The sequence below is a fragment of the Prionailurus viverrinus genome, chromosome B4 (genome assembly GCF_022837055.1).
Source record: "Prionailurus viverrinus isolate Anna chromosome B4, UM_Priviv_1.0, whole genome shotgun sequence".
In the NCBI taxonomy this organism is placed as follows: domain Eukaryota; kingdom Metazoa; phylum Chordata; class Mammalia; order Carnivora; family Felidae; genus Prionailurus; species Prionailurus viverrinus.
Genome location: NC_062567.1, coordinates 134,197,766 through 134,218,373, shown reverse-complemented (window position 1 = coordinate 134,218,373; position 20,608 = coordinate 134,197,766). Strand labels below are relative to the sequence as shown.

The following is a 20,608-nucleotide window of genomic DNA, read 5'->3' as shown; positions in this document are numbered from 1 at the left end:
ACCGTGGAAGTGATCAAGCCAGCTAAATGTGTACAAAAAGAGTATTTTTTTTCTCCCCCCCCCAAGAGATCTTCTCAGCAAGAAAATTAGGATCAGCCTACAAGCAGGGCTCTAAGAAAGAAAAACGAAATAATAACTGTAGAAACGTGTCCTTGCAAGGAGGCCCAAGCAAAAAATGAAACAAAAGCAGAGCCCAGCTGCACACGATAAGGTTGAAATTCCGCGTGCTGCTCCAACAAAATTTCAAATCATTAAAATCTCATTAGACTAATAATATGTTTTCTAGTCAGACTTCACTAAAACACTCTCTTCCCCTAACAAAGTGCAGACATTCTCAGAAGCAGCAGCAGTGCGGGATGTTTGAAGACGACAGCTCTCGGGGCACCGCGTCTCCCGCCCCGTCGCTGCAAACGCCTGCGGCCCGCACCTGATCAGGCGACAGGCAGAAACGACAACTGACGAGCTCCCGGCCCTTCGCCGACATTCTGTCTCCTAAGTGTTCTTAAACGGAAGCAACCATCCAAACACGTCATGATGATCTCACTCTGTTTTATTATTTCCGCCCATTTGCCACTGCGGGTCCCCTGGTCTTCTCTTCACCCGTCTTCTCTATGCGATGGGCAAAGTAGGGTCTGGAGGCAGTGGTCACAGTGACAGCTGTCACCCGTGGAGGGCTCGCTACGCGCCTGGCCCAGGCAGCTCCCCCCAATATTGTATTGGTAACGTTTTCAAGAGGCGCCTGGGTGGCTCAGTCAGTTAAGCGTCCGACTTCGGCTCAGGTCATGATCTCGCGGTTCGCGGGTTCGAGCCCCGCGTTGGGCTCTGTGCTGACGGCTCGGAGCCTGGAGCCCGCCTCGCATTCTGTGTCTCCTTCTCTCTCTGCCCCTCCCCGCTCGCACCCTGTCTCAGTTCGTCTCTCAAAAATAAATAAATGTAGGGGCGCCTGGGTGGCACAGTCGGTTAAGCGTCCGACTTCAGCCAGGTCACGATCTAGCGGTCCGTGAGTTCGAGCCCCGCGTCAGGCTCTGGGCTGATGGCTCGGAGCCTGGAGCCTGTTTCCGATTCTGTGTCTCCCTCTCTCTCTGCCCCTCCCCCGTTCATGCTCTGTCTCTCTCTGTCCCAAAAATAAATAAACGTTGAAAAAAAAAATTTTTTTTTAAATAAATAAATAAATGTAAAAAAAAAAATTTTTTTTTAATTTAGAAACTATCCAACTAACTTCCTAGGTGACTGCACCATCCTACCGCCCCCTGCCCCCCACAGGGCACAAAGTAAGAGTTTGTCCCTCATCCCCACCAAGTCTCGGCTGACCATTTCAGCTCTTCCGGTGGGTGTGGACCGTATCTGGTTCATTTCCTGGACGTCTAATGATGCTTTTCCAGATGCACGTTGGCCATTCGTACATCTTTGGTGGAGTGTCTGTCCAGACCTTTTATCTACCCTTCTATCGTGTTTTCCTTTATTATCAAGTCGTAGGAGTTCTTTACAGATCATGGACAGCAGTCCTTTATCAGCTAGGTGCTTGGGGAATTGTGTTAATTCCCAAACAGAAACAGATCTGTTTGGTCCTCCGGCAAGGTCTTCCCTGGCCCAGGGCTTCTAAAACCCTAGCAACTTCCTACGTGATGACAGAGACAGTCACCCAAGGAAAGGGCTGGTTGCCAGGGGGAACCAACCAGGAGATTAGAGAGCTGGCTCTTTCAGCCTCCCCCACCCCGACACGGCCCTCTGGGGCTACAGATGGGACTTCCGTCACCGATGGCCAATGATTTCATCCATCGTGCCTATGTAACGAAGCCTCCATAGAAACCCAAGAGGACTGGGCTGGGAAAGCTCCCGGGCTGGTGAGCGCATGCGAGTGCACGAGACTGGCACCCACCCACCCCCACGGCGCCCCGTGCATCTCCTCCGTGCGAGGAGGTCACTTCTGAGTGACCCTTGCATGCAAGCCAGCGAGCGATCTGGCGAGTAGAACATTTCTCTGAGCTCTGCGAGCCGTGGTAGGAAATCAAGGGCACCCAACGAGGGGTCGTGGGAACCTCTCATTTGTCACCACGGGTCAGAAGCATGGGTGAGGGCCCAGACTTGTGCCCGGCATCTGGAGGGCTGGGGCAGACGTGTGGGGCTGAGCCCTGTCCTTGGAGAGAGTGTCAGAATCGGGCGGAGTTACAGGACACCCGGCTGGTGTCAGAGAACTGCTTAGCGGTGCTGGGGAGAAGAACCCCCACATCAGAATTTCTGTCGGCACCACAGTGGGTGATGGGAGGGGAACCGGCACCAGAACCCTAGGAGTATTTTCTCCCACTCTGTGGCTTGACTGGGCTCAGTTCAAATTACATCATTTAATAACCCACTTAACTGCCCAACAACCCTAGAGGTGAGTACTCTCTGCAGAAGAGGAACCCGAGGCTCAGGGCTGGGAAGTACCCTTCCCCAGGTCGAGGCCCCAGAGCGCCGCGGGATTCGGTTCAAACCCTGGAGGCTGGGCTCCAAGATGCGTGGCCCTAAACCGCCACGTGGATTGATTGCTTCCCGCTTACCGGGCAAATACACAAAGACCACAGGGTGAGTGACACAAGGTCATTTCTTATCATTATCTTCCGAGAGGACACAGGAGGCCTAGGATTCAGGCCAGGGGGGGGGAGGGAGGCGGGCGCTGGGCCAGCAACTCTGTCAGGAACATTCAAGGGGGCAGAGAGGGGCCCCAACCTGCTGGAGGCACCAGTGACACGAAGGGGCAGAGGGACAGCGTTTGTAAGGGGCCCCCAGCCAGGGAAGAATGCGGGGGGAGCAGGGGGAGGGCGGGGCGGGGGCTGGCCGATTGCAGGGCAGAAAACACAGACTCAGCAAGGCTCTGGACTGTAGCCGCCGGGGGTCTGTCTTCTTTCTGTAAATGCCAGTGAGTCCATTCGGCACAGAATGGATGTCATTTGTCTCCTCCGGAGCACCTTCCTGCCACCGTGGCTGACTGCATGTCAAATGCCAGAGAAGAAAGCAGCTTTACTGTGAGCCAGCTGGGAAAATTATTCACATTTGAATCACTTCTCCAGGTTGCAAGGCTGGCCCACTTATAAGCCAGGCTGCTGGGGTTTTAATCTCCCCGGCTGGGGGCATGACCTCTGAAGGGACCTCGCTTCCCCCAGCCCCCCGTCTGCTCATCTGCAAAATGAGCCACAGTCGGGGTGATGCCCGGAACGTTACAAGAGCCCAACAAGGCTCAGCCGTGGCCGTGGCCGTGGCTGCAGCTGCGGGAGACCCCACTCTGGCTTTTCTTCCTGTTTCTTCTTTTAATCGTTTTCTCTCACGTCTTCCCTGATGATCTTCTATCGAGCTTGTGTATATCAGGCATGGATGCGCTCAGGTCTTACTTTGAAAGACAGTATTCATTTTCAAAATAAGAAAAAAAAAAGAGAGGGATAAAGACGCTTCAAATGAAGCTTTGGGAAGGAGCTCCCTTAAATTCCATCTGCACCAGCACGGCGTCCCCCTCTCCCCAGCCTGCTGCGAGGATGCTCTGTCCACAAAGAAGCACCTGCATGGTTCTGGCAGGCTCCGTGGTGGGGGGAGGGGGGGTGGGGGGGAGAGGGGAGCAAACACTGAGAGCAGCCACGGTTCCATGGAACCGGCAGCTGCTTCCTGGACTGCTGGGTTCAAGCAAGCTCTGAGCGAGCCCCAGGAGTCAGGCAACGTCTGTTCCCTCCCTAATAACTTACTATTAGAGCAAAGCCTAGATCCTTTGAAATTAGGGTTTTTCGAATGAAAAGTACAAAAGTGTGTAAGTTTTTAGAACAAGAGGCGTGGAGCGCCTGGGTGGCTCGGGCGGTTAAGCGTCCAACTCTTGACTTCGGCTCAGGTCACGATCTCACGGTTCGTGGGTTTGAGCCCCGCGTCGGGCTCTGCGCGGACAGCGTGGAGCCTGCTTGGGATTCTGCCTCTGCCTCTCCCCTGCTTCTTCCCTCTCTCTCTCTCTCCAAAAAATTTTTAAAAAATTTAAAAACTTGTTTAAATTCAAAAAAATAAAACAGGCAGATTAAGACAGCCTTACTTGGGGCAACCCACATTCGTGACGGATTCTGGCTAACGAGCAAAGGCTCGAAGACCCCCAACCAAGAGCGGTCCTTTCAAAATGCCTAAGCTCGAACCCGTTTACTTTCGACTATGAACACGAAAGCATAAAACCACGTAGACTTTGCCTACTGTTCAGTTCTCTAAGCTGGCAAGGAAGCCCCATCGGAGACCCAGGCGGACGACGCGCACCTGAGCTGACCGCCCTTCCCAGGGTCCCAGCTGACCTCCCTTCACCAGCTGCTCAGTAAAGCCAGGAAGCTGCCACTTCTCCGCAGTCATACCCTTCAAGGGCGCGTGGGCTGCGCTTCCTGGTCACGGCGGGCCAGGACACAAGGTCGAGCACCAGCACCCCTCAAACGCGTATTTTTTAAAGGATTCACGTGCCTTTGTTACCAAGAGCTAACTAGCTGCTCCGCGGAACAAACGCAGTGAGAAAGGAGAAGCCAGAGCTGTTGAAACGACACGGGACCCGGAGGAGAAGAGGGAAGGGGCTTCTGTCCGGGGGATGACGTCACTAAGGAAGTGAGCCTCCCGAGCACAGGGCAGGCTCGACTGATCAATCCCAGCACGCTTTCCCCCTGAGCCCAGACGCCGCCTCAGAACCCTCCTTAACCCAGGAGCAAGCAGTCGTTAGAAAAGCAGCGGCATCCGCCCTCAAGAGGCAGCCGTCACGCCGCCCCTGCCCGGCCCCTAAGCGGCTCTGGTGTCCGTGTCAGTGCCCTCACTTGCCAACATCGTCCTCAAGGACCATGGCCTGGGCACGCCCCCAGGCGCTCATAAGACTTCACCTCCGCCAGCCTGCTATCCTCACACGCATGGCCCAAGGGCCAGTGCCACCGGGCTCCGCGTGGCCCCGTCAGGACAGAGGCTCAGGGGTGAAGCAGCAGACGCACGCGGCAAGGGTGCAAAGCCCAGACCTGGCTCCTCCGCCGCCCTCGGCCTCCCCCTGGATCACACCGCGCTCCTGAGGAACAGCCGAGACGAGCCAGCTGGGAACCGCGGAGTGCTATCTCCCCTGCACTCCCCCTCCGGAGCGTGAACACGGAGCCTCGAGGGGGTTCCCACGGCCCCACACTCCGAGTCGGGAGAGAAGTAAAGGACCCCCCCCCCCCGCCAGCTTCGCGGAGCCGATCCCGCGCCTCCCAGACCTGCTCACTCCGTTCTCAGCGACAACCAGAAAGCGGGGTCGCTAGGACGCGAGAGCCGCCAAAAATTCTCGACTTGAGCGCATTCCGTACGATGCTCTCTTTACCCCAACAGCAATTAGTACAGACAAGCAGATTCACGCCACCAAGCCAACATATTTACAGCGCACTCCTAAGCCTCCTAATCTGTTGTTTCAGCCCCTGCGTTAACATAATAAACAGCAAACAGACTCGCTAGGAAGTAAAGCAGTTTTGCATCTGAAACCTACATAAAGCGAGAGCTGATGCCAGAGAGGAAACCTGCTTCCTTGGGGTACATCTTTTATGTGACGGAACCGGCTATTTGGAAACCAAGAGACGGCTGGGTAAAGGTACCTACCTGGCCTTTGCCAACCACAGCGGGGGTGGGGGGGCGGGGATCGATCACACGGAGCACTTAGAAACCACTCCCAGCAAGCACGTACCCACTCACGTCTTAGAAACATCCCTTCATTATTCTGACGACCGGACAGGGAGCACGATGATAGAGCAAGTTCAGGCTGTGCGATAAATATTAATTCCGGGGAGTTAAGACAGGCATTCAGAGCAGAGCTCCTCTGATGAGTGTGGGGTTGCCAAGGCGACTGATGCTTCTGGGGCCCGGCAGGTGGGACCAGGATGCTAAGAGAACCACCCAGAGTTAGCTGTTCCTAAAGAGGCCGTCTCTGCACAGAAAGGTAAGGAGCATGAAAGTCACCGCTCTGGGCTCCGAGGCAGTTTCCCTTTCTCACCGAAGCAAGGATTTCCAAGAGATGTTAGTGGGCCACCAAGAAAAAGAGCCCAGTTTGGTACAAGTTGACATGCCTACGTGTGTTTCTCTTGTAAAAACCACCCCTCCCCCGGCCCGCTCCCCACCCCCATGACCTGGGGAAACAAACAAGGAGAAATGCCGGGCCTGAAGATCGCCATCAGGATAATAATCAAAGGAAACTACAAAGCCACACCAAAAGCTCCCTCAAAGCCACTTCCTCTGGGCCAGAGAGAGGAAAAACAGCACAGCGGTTTCCAGTGATTTCTACCCCACCTCCCTAAGGAATCTGTCGCAATCCAGGAGCTGAACAGAGTCACAGATGAACAGACAGTGCATTTCCTCTCCGACCAGAGCTGCCCCTCCGCACCGCCCATGAACAGAAGTGGCTCAAAGAGGAGGCATTTGCGTTTGGAGAAAAGGGTGCGGAGTGCTTCAGAGAACCTCGTGGGCCCGACACTGGCTCCTCATACCTAGACTATTCTAGAACCCACCGTGTGCCTGGCCCCGGTCCTCGCCTCCATGGTCCCATTCCCTTCTCACAGGGACCACTGACCTAAAACATGATCTGCAGTTCATGTTCAAAGGGTCCTGCAGATCGGCAAAGCGATCACGTGCGTGCCTGGCAACGCAAGGAATTCTAAGAGTCCCATCTCCCGGGCCAAAGACACGAAGCTCATTACAAATTCTTTCCCTCTATGTTGATACCATTCCGTTTGTATTTTTAAAGGTAAATCAGGGACGCCCAGTGGCTCAGTCAGTTAAGCATCTGACTCCTGATTTCAGCTCAGGTCATGAGGTCACGGTTCGTGAATTTGAGCCGCACGTAGGGCTGTGTGCTGACAGTGCGGAGCCTGCTTGGGATTCTCTCTCTCTCCTCTCTCAAAATAAACTTTTAAACTTTTAAACTTTTAAACTTTAAAAGAGAAAAATAGGGGCGCCTGGGTGGCTCAGTCGGTTGGGCTTCCGACTTCAGCTCAGGTCACGATCTCGCGGTCTGTGAGTTCGAGCCCCGCGTCGGGCTCTGGGCTGACGGCTCGGATCCTGGAGCCTGTTTCCGATGCTGTGTCTCCCCCTCTCTCTGCCCCTCCCCCGTTCATGCTCTGTCTCTCTCTGTCTCAAAAATAAATAAACATTAAAAACAATTTTTAAAAAATAATAAAAAAAATAAAAGATAAAAATAAAAACATAAAAGTCAATCAATGGGCTGTTGAGCTCTGCTATAAAACAGCATGTAGAAATCACTTCAAAGTTTGCAAAATGTCTTGAATGGGCTGCAAACTACCACTCCAGTGGCGACCCGGGTGTGTCAGCCCTGCACGCACTGGGAGCTGGGGACGAGGCAGAGAACGCGGCCTCGTCTGATGTTTTCACCCAAAACGTCTTCATTCTTAGAGCGGCCTCTGGGCCACGACTTCTGCAGCTGCTCTGTCCTCACTGTCTGGGAATCCAGATTCTTCCCCACCCACCGCACCGCCTGGGGGAAGTCCACCTGTGCCTGTGCGCAAGGTGGCCGTTCCCACCCCCGGCACCCACTAGACCTTCTAAAGTAACGCGGATGGCGGCTGACCGCGACCCACATGCCACACCACAGCCCAGCCACCGTGAACTGCCTACATTTCCCCAAAAGCCGGGGACGAGCCGGGGTCTCCTCCAGGGCCCCTGGCGGGAAGCCCCACACACCCACCCCCTCCTGGCTAATTCCCAGCCTTCCTCTGCATGCCATCAGGGGGACCATTTCCTCCAGCTGGAACGGGTTGTGTGTCCCCCAAAGGTCTCGATCGCCATCTCCCGAGGACAGGCCTGTGGCCGTCACTGCCCCATCACCAGCTCCCAGCCTGCCAGGTAAGCGCCCGTCAAGACCCCTCCACCTGTGCCCTTAGGCCCTAGAAGTCAGGGCCACCTCCTCCCTCTGCTGTCCTGGAAGGGGAGGACGTCCCCCTCCCCCTTCTGGGGGGGGGGGAGGGGGTCTGGCTGCACGTCCTCTGAACCTTCAGGAAAGTTTGAAAGTTCGTTTCTTCCGGGGAGGAGCGCTCTCCCATCTTGCACACTCTGGGAACCTGCCCCCCAACGGGACCCCGCTCACCAGGAGCCTGAGACTGGTGCCTGGGCCCAAGGAGGCCAGGCGGATTCTCCCCCTCAGGAAACTGAGCAGAGAGCCCCAGATGCTGAGCCCCAGGCCAGGCAGGTTCACGGCGGGGCTGCAGGGGCTTCTCGACTCCAGGGGCTGAGCCCGGAGCTGCTTCCCCACCAGCTGGGACTACTCAGCCCTCTCTTGGAGTTCTCGAGACACCTCCAGAAACAAACATCCGGGTCGTCCACGTTGGCACTCTGAGCGGACATCTGGGGCCAGTAATTCACTGCTATGTGCTGTTACAGCACAAGCTGTCTATCCTGTGTCTTGTAGGACGTGCACAGCATTCCTGGCCCGCATCCCCTGGATGCCAGAAGCACCCCCAGCCCCAGTCGTGACCACCCAACGTGTCCCCAGACAATGCCAGCGTCCCCTGGGGGCAGAGGCACCCCCAGAACCACTAAACCCATGGTGAAGTGGCTACTGGGCGAGGTTGTGTTTTCTCAGCTATAAAACGAGGGGGAAATTCCTGCCCCGCGTAGAACTTGCAGTGAGTTAAAAATTCCTACCTCGCAGGACTACATTACATAGCATTTCTATCCCGGTGTTCTTATTATAGAGCAACGTGTGAGCGGGTTGTGCTGGGGTGTACGCAGAATCAACACGGCTGATCACTCCGTAAAAGACAGGGCTTAAGATGGGTAGTGTAGAGAGGCGCCTGGGTGGCTCAGTTGGTTAAGCATCCAACTGCAGCTCAGGTCATGATCTCAAGGTTCGTGGGTTCGAACCAGGTGCCGACAGCTCAGAGCCTGGAGCCTGCCTCGGATGCTGTGTCTCCCTCTCTCTCTGGCCCTCCCCAGCTCATGCTCTGTCTCTCTCTGTCTCAAAAATAAACATTAAAAAAAAAAAATGTAAGATGGGTGGTGTAGAGATTTTCTCCTGGAAGTTACTTAAGAAGCTTAATGCTTTCAACCTTCAGTTCAAGGTCACAGCCACCTCATGGTCCCTTTAGATTTAGATCCTGGGAGAGGTCTCCATCAGTATCTTGCTCATTGATCGATGTTTCTGCATCAAATGCCAGCAGGAAGAGAAGCAGAAGACGAGCCCCAGACTAGGAGAAAATATCTACAAAACGCTCCGGTGCATCTGAAGCACACAAGGAGCTCTTAGCATCCGACAGTAAGAAATCAAACAACTCGATTAAAAAAGAGCCCAAGATCTGAACAGACACCTCACCAACCGGCACATTCCGCATAAAAGTCATCAGGGAACGAGAACCTGGCTGCTCTAAGGAAGTACATTTACATGGGGCACCTGGGTAGCTCAGTCGGTTAAGCGTCCGACTTCGGCTCATGTCATGATCTCACAGTCCGTGGGTTCGAGCCCCGCGTCAGGCTCTGTGCTGACAGCTCGGAGCCTGGAGCCTGTTTCAGATTCTGTGTCTCCTTCTCTCTCTGTTCCTCCCCTGCTCATGCTCTGTCTCTCTCTGTCTCTCAAAATTAAATTAAAATGTTAAAAAAAAAAAAAAAAGAAAGTACTTTTACAAAAAAAAGGACAATAAGAACTTCCTAAATGCTTTCTTTCCTCAGAAAGGAGGGACAGGTGTCTGGGCCTTCCATTCGGCCCCTTCCATCCAGGGCCACCCTGGCCCCAGAGCTGGCTGCTCACCTCTAAAGACTTAACAAGGCAGCTGCGGTCCCTGGAATGTCCCCTGGCCCCACCTCGTGGCCCACTGGACCTCCAGGGTCTTTCATCCGTGGTCACCAGGGGGACCTGGCGTGGGCAGTCTTTCCCCTGCACCTGCTCTGCCCAGCTCCAGCAAAACCAAAGCAGCTTCTAATAAGTTGCTCCCAAAAGTCTCCGGGGCTTCTACGGGGAGCTCTGGGGTTTTTCAAGGGTTCCTTCCCACACTTTCCGATGTCCACAGTTAGTCACAGTTCTGTTTTCTAAACCGGGCCCCCACGTGACACGATGTGGTTCCCTCCCGGAGAACATCAGCCTTAATCACGCCATGAATTCATCCATGGGCACTTCCTGCACCGGCTCCTCCGAACCCCAGAACAACGCATTTCCTAAAATGATCTCGTCCTGCAGAAGACAGGACGTTCACCCCAACGTGTCTCTCTGTGCCTTGTCACAACCACAACCTCTGCCAATCTGGTGGGGAGTGGGCAGTGCCTGCAGGCTCCCCACATCTCTAACCTCCAGAATCTTCACCCCCACCCCCACAGGGGCTGCGTCACCACCCACGCTCCTGAAATCACCGCCAACTTTGTAACAAAAACGAAAACGAAACCCACCATACACCTGTCAGTGCCTGACAATCTCTAAGCACCCACCCTCTTCCTGATGGTGCCAGGGTAGGCAAATGAGAGCCATCCCGCAGGGGCCCGAGGTCCGGGCCAGGTCCCACCCCAGCTCAAGAACTGCATGAACAGCACGGAGATCGGGAGGGCACACGGCCAAGCAACTGGCCTCCTAGAGTCCTGGCAACCCTCAATTACTCAGGACCTCGTTATCCAGTCTCTGCATCCGTGCGGTCCACCTCCCAGAAGACCAGTCGGAAGCCAATAAGCCCTTCTAGGCCCAGCCTTGCCCCAGTGCCTACGTCTGAGCTCAATTCGGGTTTTGGGCCTTTGGTTTGTATGCGGGAACCCCCCCCAGTATGCCAGGCACCCCAACTTTGAGAACCGAGGCAGAGCTCCCTGCCTAACATACACAAAAGCAACCACAGCAAACCACAAGCATCCCTGCCCACCCTCTTCATCACAGGATGTCTCTGACCACTGGGATTCTTGGTGCATTCGCATCAGACCAGATTGGCCCTCAATTTACTAGACGCACGCTCGTTCCGAGAAAGCAAAGACGAGAAGCATTTCACTTTGGAACTCGGGACCAGTCCATCACTCCAGGCCTGTGTTCTTCCTATTCCGGGAGCGTAGATGTCACCCCTAAAAAGCTGCAGCAGTCCAGAACATTCCACTTACTTGCTATTCTGCGGGAGCTGTCTTCCCCTGGTTCCTTCTGATCTCAACCCAAACATGACCTGTTCTGAGCCCTTCTCTGTCGGCCTGCACTTTCCACGTCTCCTTCAGACCACACGCTGTTCTAGTGCTACTAGTCTGTTTACTTATCACAACGGACTCCCTGTTCCAGGAAAGCAAGAACCTTGGCCAGGGATGCCTGGGTGGCTCAATCTGTTAAGCGTCCAACTCTTGATATTGGCTCAGGTCATGATCTCACAGTTTGTGACTTCAAGCCCCGCATGGGGCTCTGTGCTGACAGTGCGGAGCCTGCTTGGGATTCTCTCTCTCTCTCTCTCTCTCTCTCTCTCTCTGCCCCCCTCTCCTGCTCACTCTCTCTCAAAAAATAAATAAATAAGCTTAAAAAAATTAAAAAAAAAAAAAGAAGAAGAACCTTGGCTGTCTCTTCTGAGGCTGAACAAATTGGGAGAGGAAATGTCGCTTATGTCTGCAATTAAAGCCCTGAAATGACTTTTGTTGAGGGCAACGTGACTGTGGGTGCGGACACACATCACCAAGGCAGACTGAATGACACAGAGGGGTGACTCTCACGTATATCATCTCACTTGGGAGGTATGACTTGTAAGGCTCGAGAGAGGAGTGGCCAATTTGTTCAGGAATACGGGGAAGCCACTAAAAGGTGACAAAGTCCTCCCCCGACGGGAACTGAATAATCTAATTCGGTAACAGCTTCCCTGATGGGAGATGCCAGGGTGCACCCCCCCACCTCCACCAAAATCCCTGAAGGGAACGCATCCCCTAGAGGGAAAAGTGTCACACAGGCATCCCTGGGAATACACACGTCCCAGGGGGACACTAACAGAGTTAGTGTCCCCGTGGGTACGCATCCTTGGGGTACATGTGTCCCAGGGGGTACAATCAACCTGGAAAAACAAAGGACTTTTTAGGGGATAAGTCAGCCCCAGGTGGCTTCAGGAGATCAGTCGACACACCCCTAACTCTCAGGTCCTTTTTTCTCCAGGACCTGCCTGAGGCCAGCTCCCCCACCTGCCTGATCACAGCTGCCTCTTCCCTTCCCTGTAAGCGCAGCTCACCCAGGCCCATCCGGAATCTGTCCCAGAGGAGGAATCTCCTCGCCAGACAAAGGGAAAATTCAGGAATGCAAGTCCTCGGAGAGGCCCTGGGAACAGCAGTGCATTTGAAGCACACACAGGCCGGCAGAAGTGAAGTCCCCGGCAACTCTTTTCGAAAACTTTTAAAATGTAAGGGAAGGCAGGCGGTCTTTTTAGGATTATTTGCCGAAGCACACAGAAGGGGGAGGGGAGTCCGGAGCCCTAGGTCGCAGCCCCCGCCCCCGCCCCCACCCCCACCCCCGGTCCGGGGCCTCTGCACACTCTGGCCCCCTTCCTTCCTCCCCGCTCCAGGGCGGGGGCGGCGTCCCCCGCAGGGGCTCCCGCACCGAACCCCCGCCGGGCCCCCCGGCCCGGGCCGAGCCAGCAAATGCCGGGCGAAGGGAGGGTGACCGCGCACGGCTGCGTGCGGTCGGCCCGCAGGCGGTCCGGGTGGAGGGCGACTCGAGCCGGCGTGCGAGCCGCAGGGCAACGCGCCTCCCGCTCCACGTCCGCCTTCCGCTCGAGCGCCCATCCGCGACCCGCCGCGGGAGGGGGCGGCCCGGCTCGCCCAAGTGCCCCCGGCTGGCGTTTAAAGGGCCCGGGAGGAAGGAGGAACGAGGGTCAAGGCCTCTCCCGAAGGTCACGGCGGCGCGCCGCGCGGGCCGGCGGGGTCAGGCGACCGGAGCGCGCGCGGGCCGGGGAGCCACCCCCTGCGGGGGACGCGTGGACCCCGGCAGAGCCCGGAGACGCGTGCGCGGGGCCCGGCGGGGCGGGGACGCGGGGGCCCGGCGTGGGGGGGGAGGGGAGGGAGGGAGCCACCCGGGCGGGGAGCGCGGGGACGCCTGCGCGGCCGGCGCACTCACCCTCCCTGGCCTTTTTCTTCCTCGCCAGCGTGCCGCCGAGCTTGCCCAGGAACGACTCGTCCTTCTTCATCCTGGGGGGCCGCAGGGGGGGCGAGCGCAGCGACGCGGAGGACATGGGCCGCGCGGGGGCCGCCGGCGGGCGCAGCGCGAGTGGGAACCGCCCGGGTCGCCGCCGCCTCCCGCTCGCCCGGGGAGGGGCCGGAGGGCGCGGCCCCCGCCGCCCGCCGCCCGCCCCCGCCCCCCCCCGGTCCCCGCCCCCATCCCCCCGCCCCCGGGTCCGACGCGCTGCCGCAGAGGCCACGGCCGTCCCGGCTCTGCGGTCGCCGCCTTGAGCCCTCGGCCGATCCCGCGCCGCGCGCCCGTACTCCCCGCTCCGAGAAGTGAAGGGGCTCGGCTCCCGAGGGCCGCGCGGGCCGCACCCCCGGGGCTCGCGGCGACCTTTTGTCCTACACGCCCGAGCCCCGCTCCCGAGGGCTCTGGTGCCGGTGCCCAGGCTCCGGTGGGGAGCGCGGCCGACGTGCGGCAAAGAACCGCGTTTCGCTCGTTGAACTTCTGCCCGGAACCAGGCCCGGGGCTGGGGGAACCCCCTGTGAACTGTCCCCACTCCTAAGAAGCAGCGGTGGGGTGGGCCGCGCAGGCCGATAGGCGCCCTCTGAACCCCTCCCCTGGTCCTAGGGGAGCTCGGGATGTTTCCCGAGGGGTGAGGGTTCCAGGGCTGACCTGGAATCGGGGGGTCGGTGTTCAGGCAGAGGGAGGAGAGGGGCCAGAGGGGACGGGATGGGGGCTCCAGGGAGGGGAGAAGGGGAGAAGAGGGCAGGGCAGACCTTGTAAGCGCTGGAGGCTGAGAGAGGGTTTTCAGACTGGGATGACGGGATTGGATTGGGGTTCACGGGCCTGACTGCTGCTGGCAGCGGGACGGTGGGTGAAGGCGTAAGACCGGGGTCTGAGGCACCAGCTCCAGCGCCGAGGTGACTTAGGAGGGAAGTGGACAGAGAGTTAAGGCTGTTTCTTGCCGGGCCAGGGCTGAGGGGTTGGGTCAGTCTGAGGCAGGGCTGTCAGAGGGGGACGGCCGGGAAGGGTAGGAGAGTTCGGGTGGCAAGGATGGCCTGAGGCTGATTCTCCATGCCCCTGTCCCCGTCGTGCCTGCTCCGTGTCCCCCGCACACTCTGTGCTCTTGAGCGGGTACCGAGCCCCGTCCTCCCGCTGGGGGTGCACAGACCACAAGGACAGGGCCTTGCCCTCCAGGAGAGCACATGCTGACCCGCAGTAATACGGGACTCACAGGTCATGCCTTTAGGAACCCCGTGAGGTGGGGGAGAGGAGGCTTGTCCGGAAAGGGCCGTCTGACCTGGGACCCGGGTGAAATCTGAACCTTCTGCCTTGGTTCGGTAAAGGGAGAGAAAACTTGGCAGGCAGGCAGAAGGGGTGTCGGCCGGGGAGAGGATGCTAAGTAAAGACAGGCACCTGGGGGTGTGAAGTGACAAGAAACAAAGGCACATTGCCTGGCGTGGATCGAGCCTTTGTGGTGGAGGGAACCAGATCAATGCCGTGTTCAAGGAGCCCTGAGCCACTGAGAGGGTCTGAGCAGAGACCGGACACGTTGGATTAATGGGAAAACTGAGTGATGAAAGGAAGCAAAACCCAGGGCCCGAGAGCAATTCACAAGTCACTGAAACGGGCCAGGCCAGAGTCTCGGAGGCCGTGGCAGAGGGAAGGGCCCAGACAAGAATGAGCTCTCAGGGTTGCAAACCACAACATTTGGACAATAACTGGGGGTCAGGGTCAGGGTCAGAGGTCCCAGAGGCTTCCAACACCCCTTTTGATGGGGGGGGGGGGGGTGTCTCTAACCGGGCTGGGGAAAACACAGAAAGGTTGTGAACTCGGTTATTGACATCCCAATGGGGTCATGGCAGAGTCAGGGCTAGACAGAGCTCTCTGGATGCGGGAGGGAGGCTGGCATCCAGGGCGGGTGGCTCTGACCCCTTTGAGAATCCTATGCACAGCGCTGATCGTTTACTCTAGAGAAGTGTGCACGCGAGAAGTCCACTACCGCTTTGAGGGGCCCACGGACACCCCCACCCACCCGCTGCCCTCGGCTCACCCATCACAGGTCCCAGCGAGTGGAAAGGTAGCCGTGGGAAGGAAAAGGGAGCAGAACCGTGCTCCTGGGCCACGAGACCCGGGAGCAGAGGATACATTCCTGTGCCCACCCCCCCCCAAGTAAATAATCAGTTATTTTGAGTATTTCATCAGTGGGTCCGGCTTCCCCGGGAACACACAGAATTTACAGTTTCTGCTTGTTAGCTGCTACTTTGAACGCTGTGGAGACAGGTGGAATCCTACTTTTAAAAATATCATTACAGGGGCGCCTGGGTGGCTCAGTCGGTTGGGCATCCGACTTCAGCTCAGGTCATGATCCCAAGGTTCGTGGGTTCGAGCCCCACGTCGGGCTCTGTGCTGACAGCTCAGAGCCTGGAGCCTGTTGCGGATTCTGTGTCTCCCTTCTGTCTCTGCTCCTCTCCTGCTCATGCTCTGTCTCTCAAAAATAAACATTCGGGGCGCCTGGGTGGCGCAGTCGGTTAAGCGTCCGGCTTCAGCCAGGTCACGATCTCGCGGTCCGTGAGTTCGAGCCCCGCGTCAGGCTCTGGGCTGATGGCTCGGAGCCTGGAGCCTGTTTCCGATTCTGTGTCTCCCTCTCTCTCTGCCCCTCCCCGGTTCATGCTCTGTCTCTCTCTGTCCCAAAAATAAATAAACGTTGAAAAAAAAATAAACATTCAAAAGAATACGTTAATTTAAAAAAGAAATAAATAAATGTCATTACACCATGAACAGATTTCTCTAGAAGACGCCTGGCCCACCTGTTCCCAGCAGGACTCCTCACTACAACCAAGTGATTCCTAGCTGTAACAGGAACTGAGCTGGGCTTTACAGGATAGTAGGGTTCCTGGAGTTTTGTAGGAATCGTTTGCACAAAAATATAATCATGGTTTAAATGCAGGCGTGGTGCTTGTTACCAAGAAATCCGTGCAAAGTGATGATGTCTCAGTCCTGTTTATAATCATTCCCTTTTCTGCAGAGACAACACGTGCACTCACACACACAATTTTCCTCGCACATTTTGGGCTGGAGAATTGGATGATCTCTTATTAAATGCAGCTTTGAAGGTTATTTTAAATTATTGCGTTCGTTGTAATGGCTTGTCTCGTGTGTGTGCCACAAATAACAATCAAGAATCGACTTAATGGCCGTGGATTAATTTGTAATTTTTTTTTTAATTTTTTTTTTCAACATTTATTTATTTTTGGGACAGAGAGAGACAGAGCATGAACGGGGGAGGGGCAGAGAGAGAGGGAGACACAGAATCAGAAACAGGCTCCAGGCTCTGAGCGGGTCAGCACAGAGCCTGACGCGGGGCTCGAACTCCCGGACCGCGAGATCGTGACCTGGCTGAAGTCGGACGCTTAACCGACTGCGCCACCCAGCCGCCCCTGTAATTTTTTTTCAGGGCTAGCCGAAGGAGGGGCAATGATCTAACCCCCCAAAACTCTCCTTCCCTCCTGGCCTGGCTCTTAGGGATTTTATACAGCATTTCCGCTGGGGCAGTCTAACCAAAACCACTTTCCAAATCGCGGTACAGAGCAGCAAACATCGATACTCACTTGAAGACTGGAAAGTACTGTTTTTTCATTAAAAAAGAGAGAATTTCACAAGGAGCAGAAACGTGATCTTAGTTATGTCCTCGCCAACTCGGCCTCCCTCTTCTTAGCGTGTCACACACGTAGAGCCCACGCCCGTGCTCTACATCCATTTTACATTTGGAGAATAATTATGAAAATCGGATTACACGCAGCTGCCCCTGTGAAAGAAAACCATTTGATGTGCGTTTGGAGTGTGGCTTCCAAAGAGGCCAGTTCCTGAGGAGCTTCATCGAGGACAGGGAACAAATGTCTCCTGAGTGCATGCCATTTGTCCTAACGCTTCGGCAGAGATCTCTCAAAGACGTTCTGTTGAGAGGCGAGGGTACACCCTTGAGGGCATCCACTCACTTGACGTGTAAGAACAGATGGCCTCTTTGCTATGATGACAGTGGTCCCCCCCCCCCAAGGGCAGAGGGACTGGCCCGGATGCGGGCACCGGGAAGCACCTGGCCATGCGCACGTTCCGTGCGGTGGTGTGGGTGGTAGTCACACGGGTGTAGACCTGCATGCCGAGGGTCTGCACGTTTTCCTGCATATCAGTTCTCCCTCCGTAACGTCTGGGGGAAAAATCAACGACACCTGTAGGCAGGACAATTTGAGTTCTTTACCTTGCCTGCTTTGGGGTTCCGTTCCCTTAAAAACGTGCCTCTCACGGCACCGCAGCTCGGCTCTCGAAGCTTTTAAGGAGGGTTTTAGAGCTTCCCGCTTTCTTCCATTGCCCCTTCACAGAACTAAAAACAAGTGTCTCTCCAAAAACGCAAACCAGCCCTTAGCTCTTTGGGAGAGGAAAGGGAACCCGTCCAAGGGCGTATGGAGCCTGTGAAACATTTTCTTGTGTTGCTCATTTTCAAACCTCCTAGCAGTCGTGGGCGAGTCCCAAGTGCGTAGAGAAGCGAAGGGAATCATTAATTCAGTGACGGGGCGCCCGCACCGTCTCTAAAGTCGGCTTTCGGGGGTGCGATGCCATCAGTTTGCTCCCGGAAGGATCTGGCAAGAGAGTACCGCGCGACGTTCGCGGGAAACGCCGGGAGCGCGCAAAGATGACCACACTCGCCTGGAATTTAAAACCTGGCGCGGTAACGCTTTCTCCCCTACCGCGTGCGGATTAAACAGGAATCCCTGACAGCAGTGATCAGCAGCCTCTTACTTGGTGATTTTGGAAACATCAGCAAAGTTTGCAACAAGGGAAGTTGGATTTCCACTTATTAGCAACTCCTCTGAGTTTCCATTTTGCATAGTAGGCAAACTAAACCACATAGGCGCTTTGTTCCTGAAAGCATTTTATAGATGAGGAGAGGGCGAGAGGTTGGCACGGAGCTGTCGCTTCCTTCCGCGGAGGAGAGTGGGTAGGGCCCCCTGAAAGATGATGCATTCCCCCTCAAGAAAGACTTCCCCCAAGCTTTTAGGGAGCAAGCCCCTTGAAAAATGCCTGTACTTTTTATATGGGTGGGCAGAGCGGAGGCCAGGCCTATTAGACATTCACACCTTAGTCTGAATTTCTTTCACTATTAACTTGCCTTATATATGTATCATCTGCCTACACAATGAAAGGCTTTGCTTTCCTCCTCCCACTTAACGTGGGAGCAGGGAGAGAATGACAGCCATGCTTTGGGTGGCGGGGAGGATGATGAAGGGTAGGGCACTACCCACTTCCTCCTGGCTGCTGGAGGGAGCAGACTCGGCCACCACAGCCCATCATGAGGACATCTCTGGGGCTGGGAAGGGCAGTGGCATAGGGCAGGGGTCTGTTAGGGGGCAGACAGTGGATATTTTCAACTTCGCAGCCCATACGGCCTGTCACAACTCCTCAACTGTCCTGTTGCAGCCCGGAAGCAGCCGTGGACAATACATAAGCAAATGTGCGTGGCTGTGTTCCAATAAAACTTTATTTATGTGCACAGAAATTTACATTTCATAGCATTTTCACCTGTCACAAAAGATCTTCTTTTGATCTTTTTTTTTCCAAAACCTTGTTTAAAATGTAAAGCCATTCTTAGCTCACAGGCCATACAGAAATAGGCATTGGGCCAGATCCGGGAGCAGATCGTGCCCAAACCCAAACTGAATTTGACTTACAGCCCATTTTTGCAAGAAAGCCCTAACAGCGGTAACGATGGTGGGACTGCTAAAAATCATCGTCTACAAGATGACCAGGATTCAGATCCTGTTGTGTTGAGCTCTGAGGAAGTACACAAAACCTTTCCTCGTGTTACAAATGCCTTTTTAACTTAGCACCTCCAAGAGTGGGTTGGTAACAATCCCACCTCTTACGTATTTTATTCTATAAAACTTTCTGTGCTATTATATAAAGTAGGAGTATATTGCAACATAGCTTGTCTTCTTGGAAAATAGGAACCACCTAAATGTGCATCCGTGATTACGTAAATCATAGCGGAGTCCAGCTGCACCGAGAGAACATTTCGCGAATGTTTTCTCGCGCGGATGTACCATCCGTGGTGTGGTTTCGAGCGGAAAAGCATGATCCCAGACCTTGGGACACACTCGGAGCGGAAGCAAAGACCTGCCCGGTGGAGCTTACGTTCTAACGGCCAGGGAACTGAATTAGCGATCCGTAAAACCCACATCCACCCCTGCAAACGTTTTATGTACATGTGTATACACGCATACATTTTACACATGTACACAAACCTTTAGGGAAGCCCACCTTTTATTTATTTTTTTTAATGTTTTATTTATTTTTGAGACAGAGACAGAGCATGAGCATGGGAGGGTGGGTGAGAGAGGGAGACACAGAATCCCGAAGCAGGCTCCAGGTTCTGAGCCGTCAGCACAGAGCCCGACGCGGGGCCGGAACCCACGAGCCGCGAGATCACAACCTGAGCCGAAGTCGGACGCTCAACCCACTGAGCCCCCCAGGCGCCCCGAAGCCCACCTTTTAAGCTCCAGATACACTGTCAAGGGGAAACGACTAACGCGAACTTTGCCTTCTGGTCAGTGCAAAAAGTTGCAAATGGGTGTTCACGCGGAGTGAGGAGAACTGACCTCAGGGCTAATTGGAACAGGTTGTGATTGAGAAAGCGGATCCTCAGGCGGAGCCGGAGCATCAGGTGAAAACAGTGTCATTTATCAGTGGTTCGCTCGGGTTCCCAGCTCGCAGGGGGAAGCGTGTTCCAGGATTATCCACCTGCCACACCTCCCACAGTCTGTTACTGACGGAGATCAGAGGCTGAGCAGCTGTGAGCCAATTATGCTCTCGAATCGGGAGTGTTAAAACGTGAAGCTGCACCGTGTATGGCAAATTATCTCAAGACTGTCAAAATTTCAAACTTCAGGAAATCAGTAAAATGCAAGGCTTGAAAAGACTGTTCAATCATCAGTGCTATTTAAGTGGTTAGTATCAAAAACTGTTAAAATATGGAGCTTAATTTCCCCCTCCCCCGCCCCCGCCAGGGGCACCACGGCAGCCGAACGCGGGCCCTTGTGTCGCAGAGTCCGTCCAAGAAGACCTGCGACTGAAAACATTTTTCAACAACGAATGTGGTCGTTTCCACGTAATCTGAAAAAGAGATGTGAAACGAGAATCTTTGTTCTAGAAGCATCACGCATAGTAGATGTTTCGTGAATAGCGGATGAGTCACAAAAGCCTGTCTCTGAAGGGAGAAACGGCCCCAGTGCCCGTCGACAGGCGAACGCACTAACGGAACGTGGTCAATCCACGTGTATACACCTGAGATTCTGAGCCGGGGCCACAGCACGGATGAACCCCGAGGACGTCGTGCTCGGTGAGATGAGCCTGACACGGAAGGACAACCTCGTATGATTCCCTAGAGGAGCCACAGTCATCGAGACAAAAAGTAGAATGGCGGTCACCAGGGGCTGCCGGGGGCGGGGGGTTTGGCGGGGACAGAGTTTCAGG

General features: G+C 55.3%; 1 protein-coding gene across 3 annotated transcripts in view; it reads right to left on the bottom strand.

The window, feature by feature from the left end:
* Positions 1–13,216, bottom strand: part of PARVB (parvin beta) — a 105,352-nt gene extending 92,136 nt beyond the window's left edge. The window contains exon 1 of one of the 3 annotated variants that reach the window (XM_047867986.1): positions 13,034–13,216. In XM_047867986.1, coding sequence (XP_047723942.1) covers positions 13,034–13,148 — 115 coding nt within the window. In that variant the 5' untranslated portion in view covers positions 13,149–13,216. Of the gene's footprint in view, positions 1–5,677; positions 5,702–11,061; positions 11,087–13,033 lie in introns of those variants that run through there. The other 2 variants (XM_047867987.1, XM_047867988.1) reach the window with 2 other exon arrangements.
* Between the last annotated feature and the right edge of the window lie 7,392 nt (positions 13,217–20,608).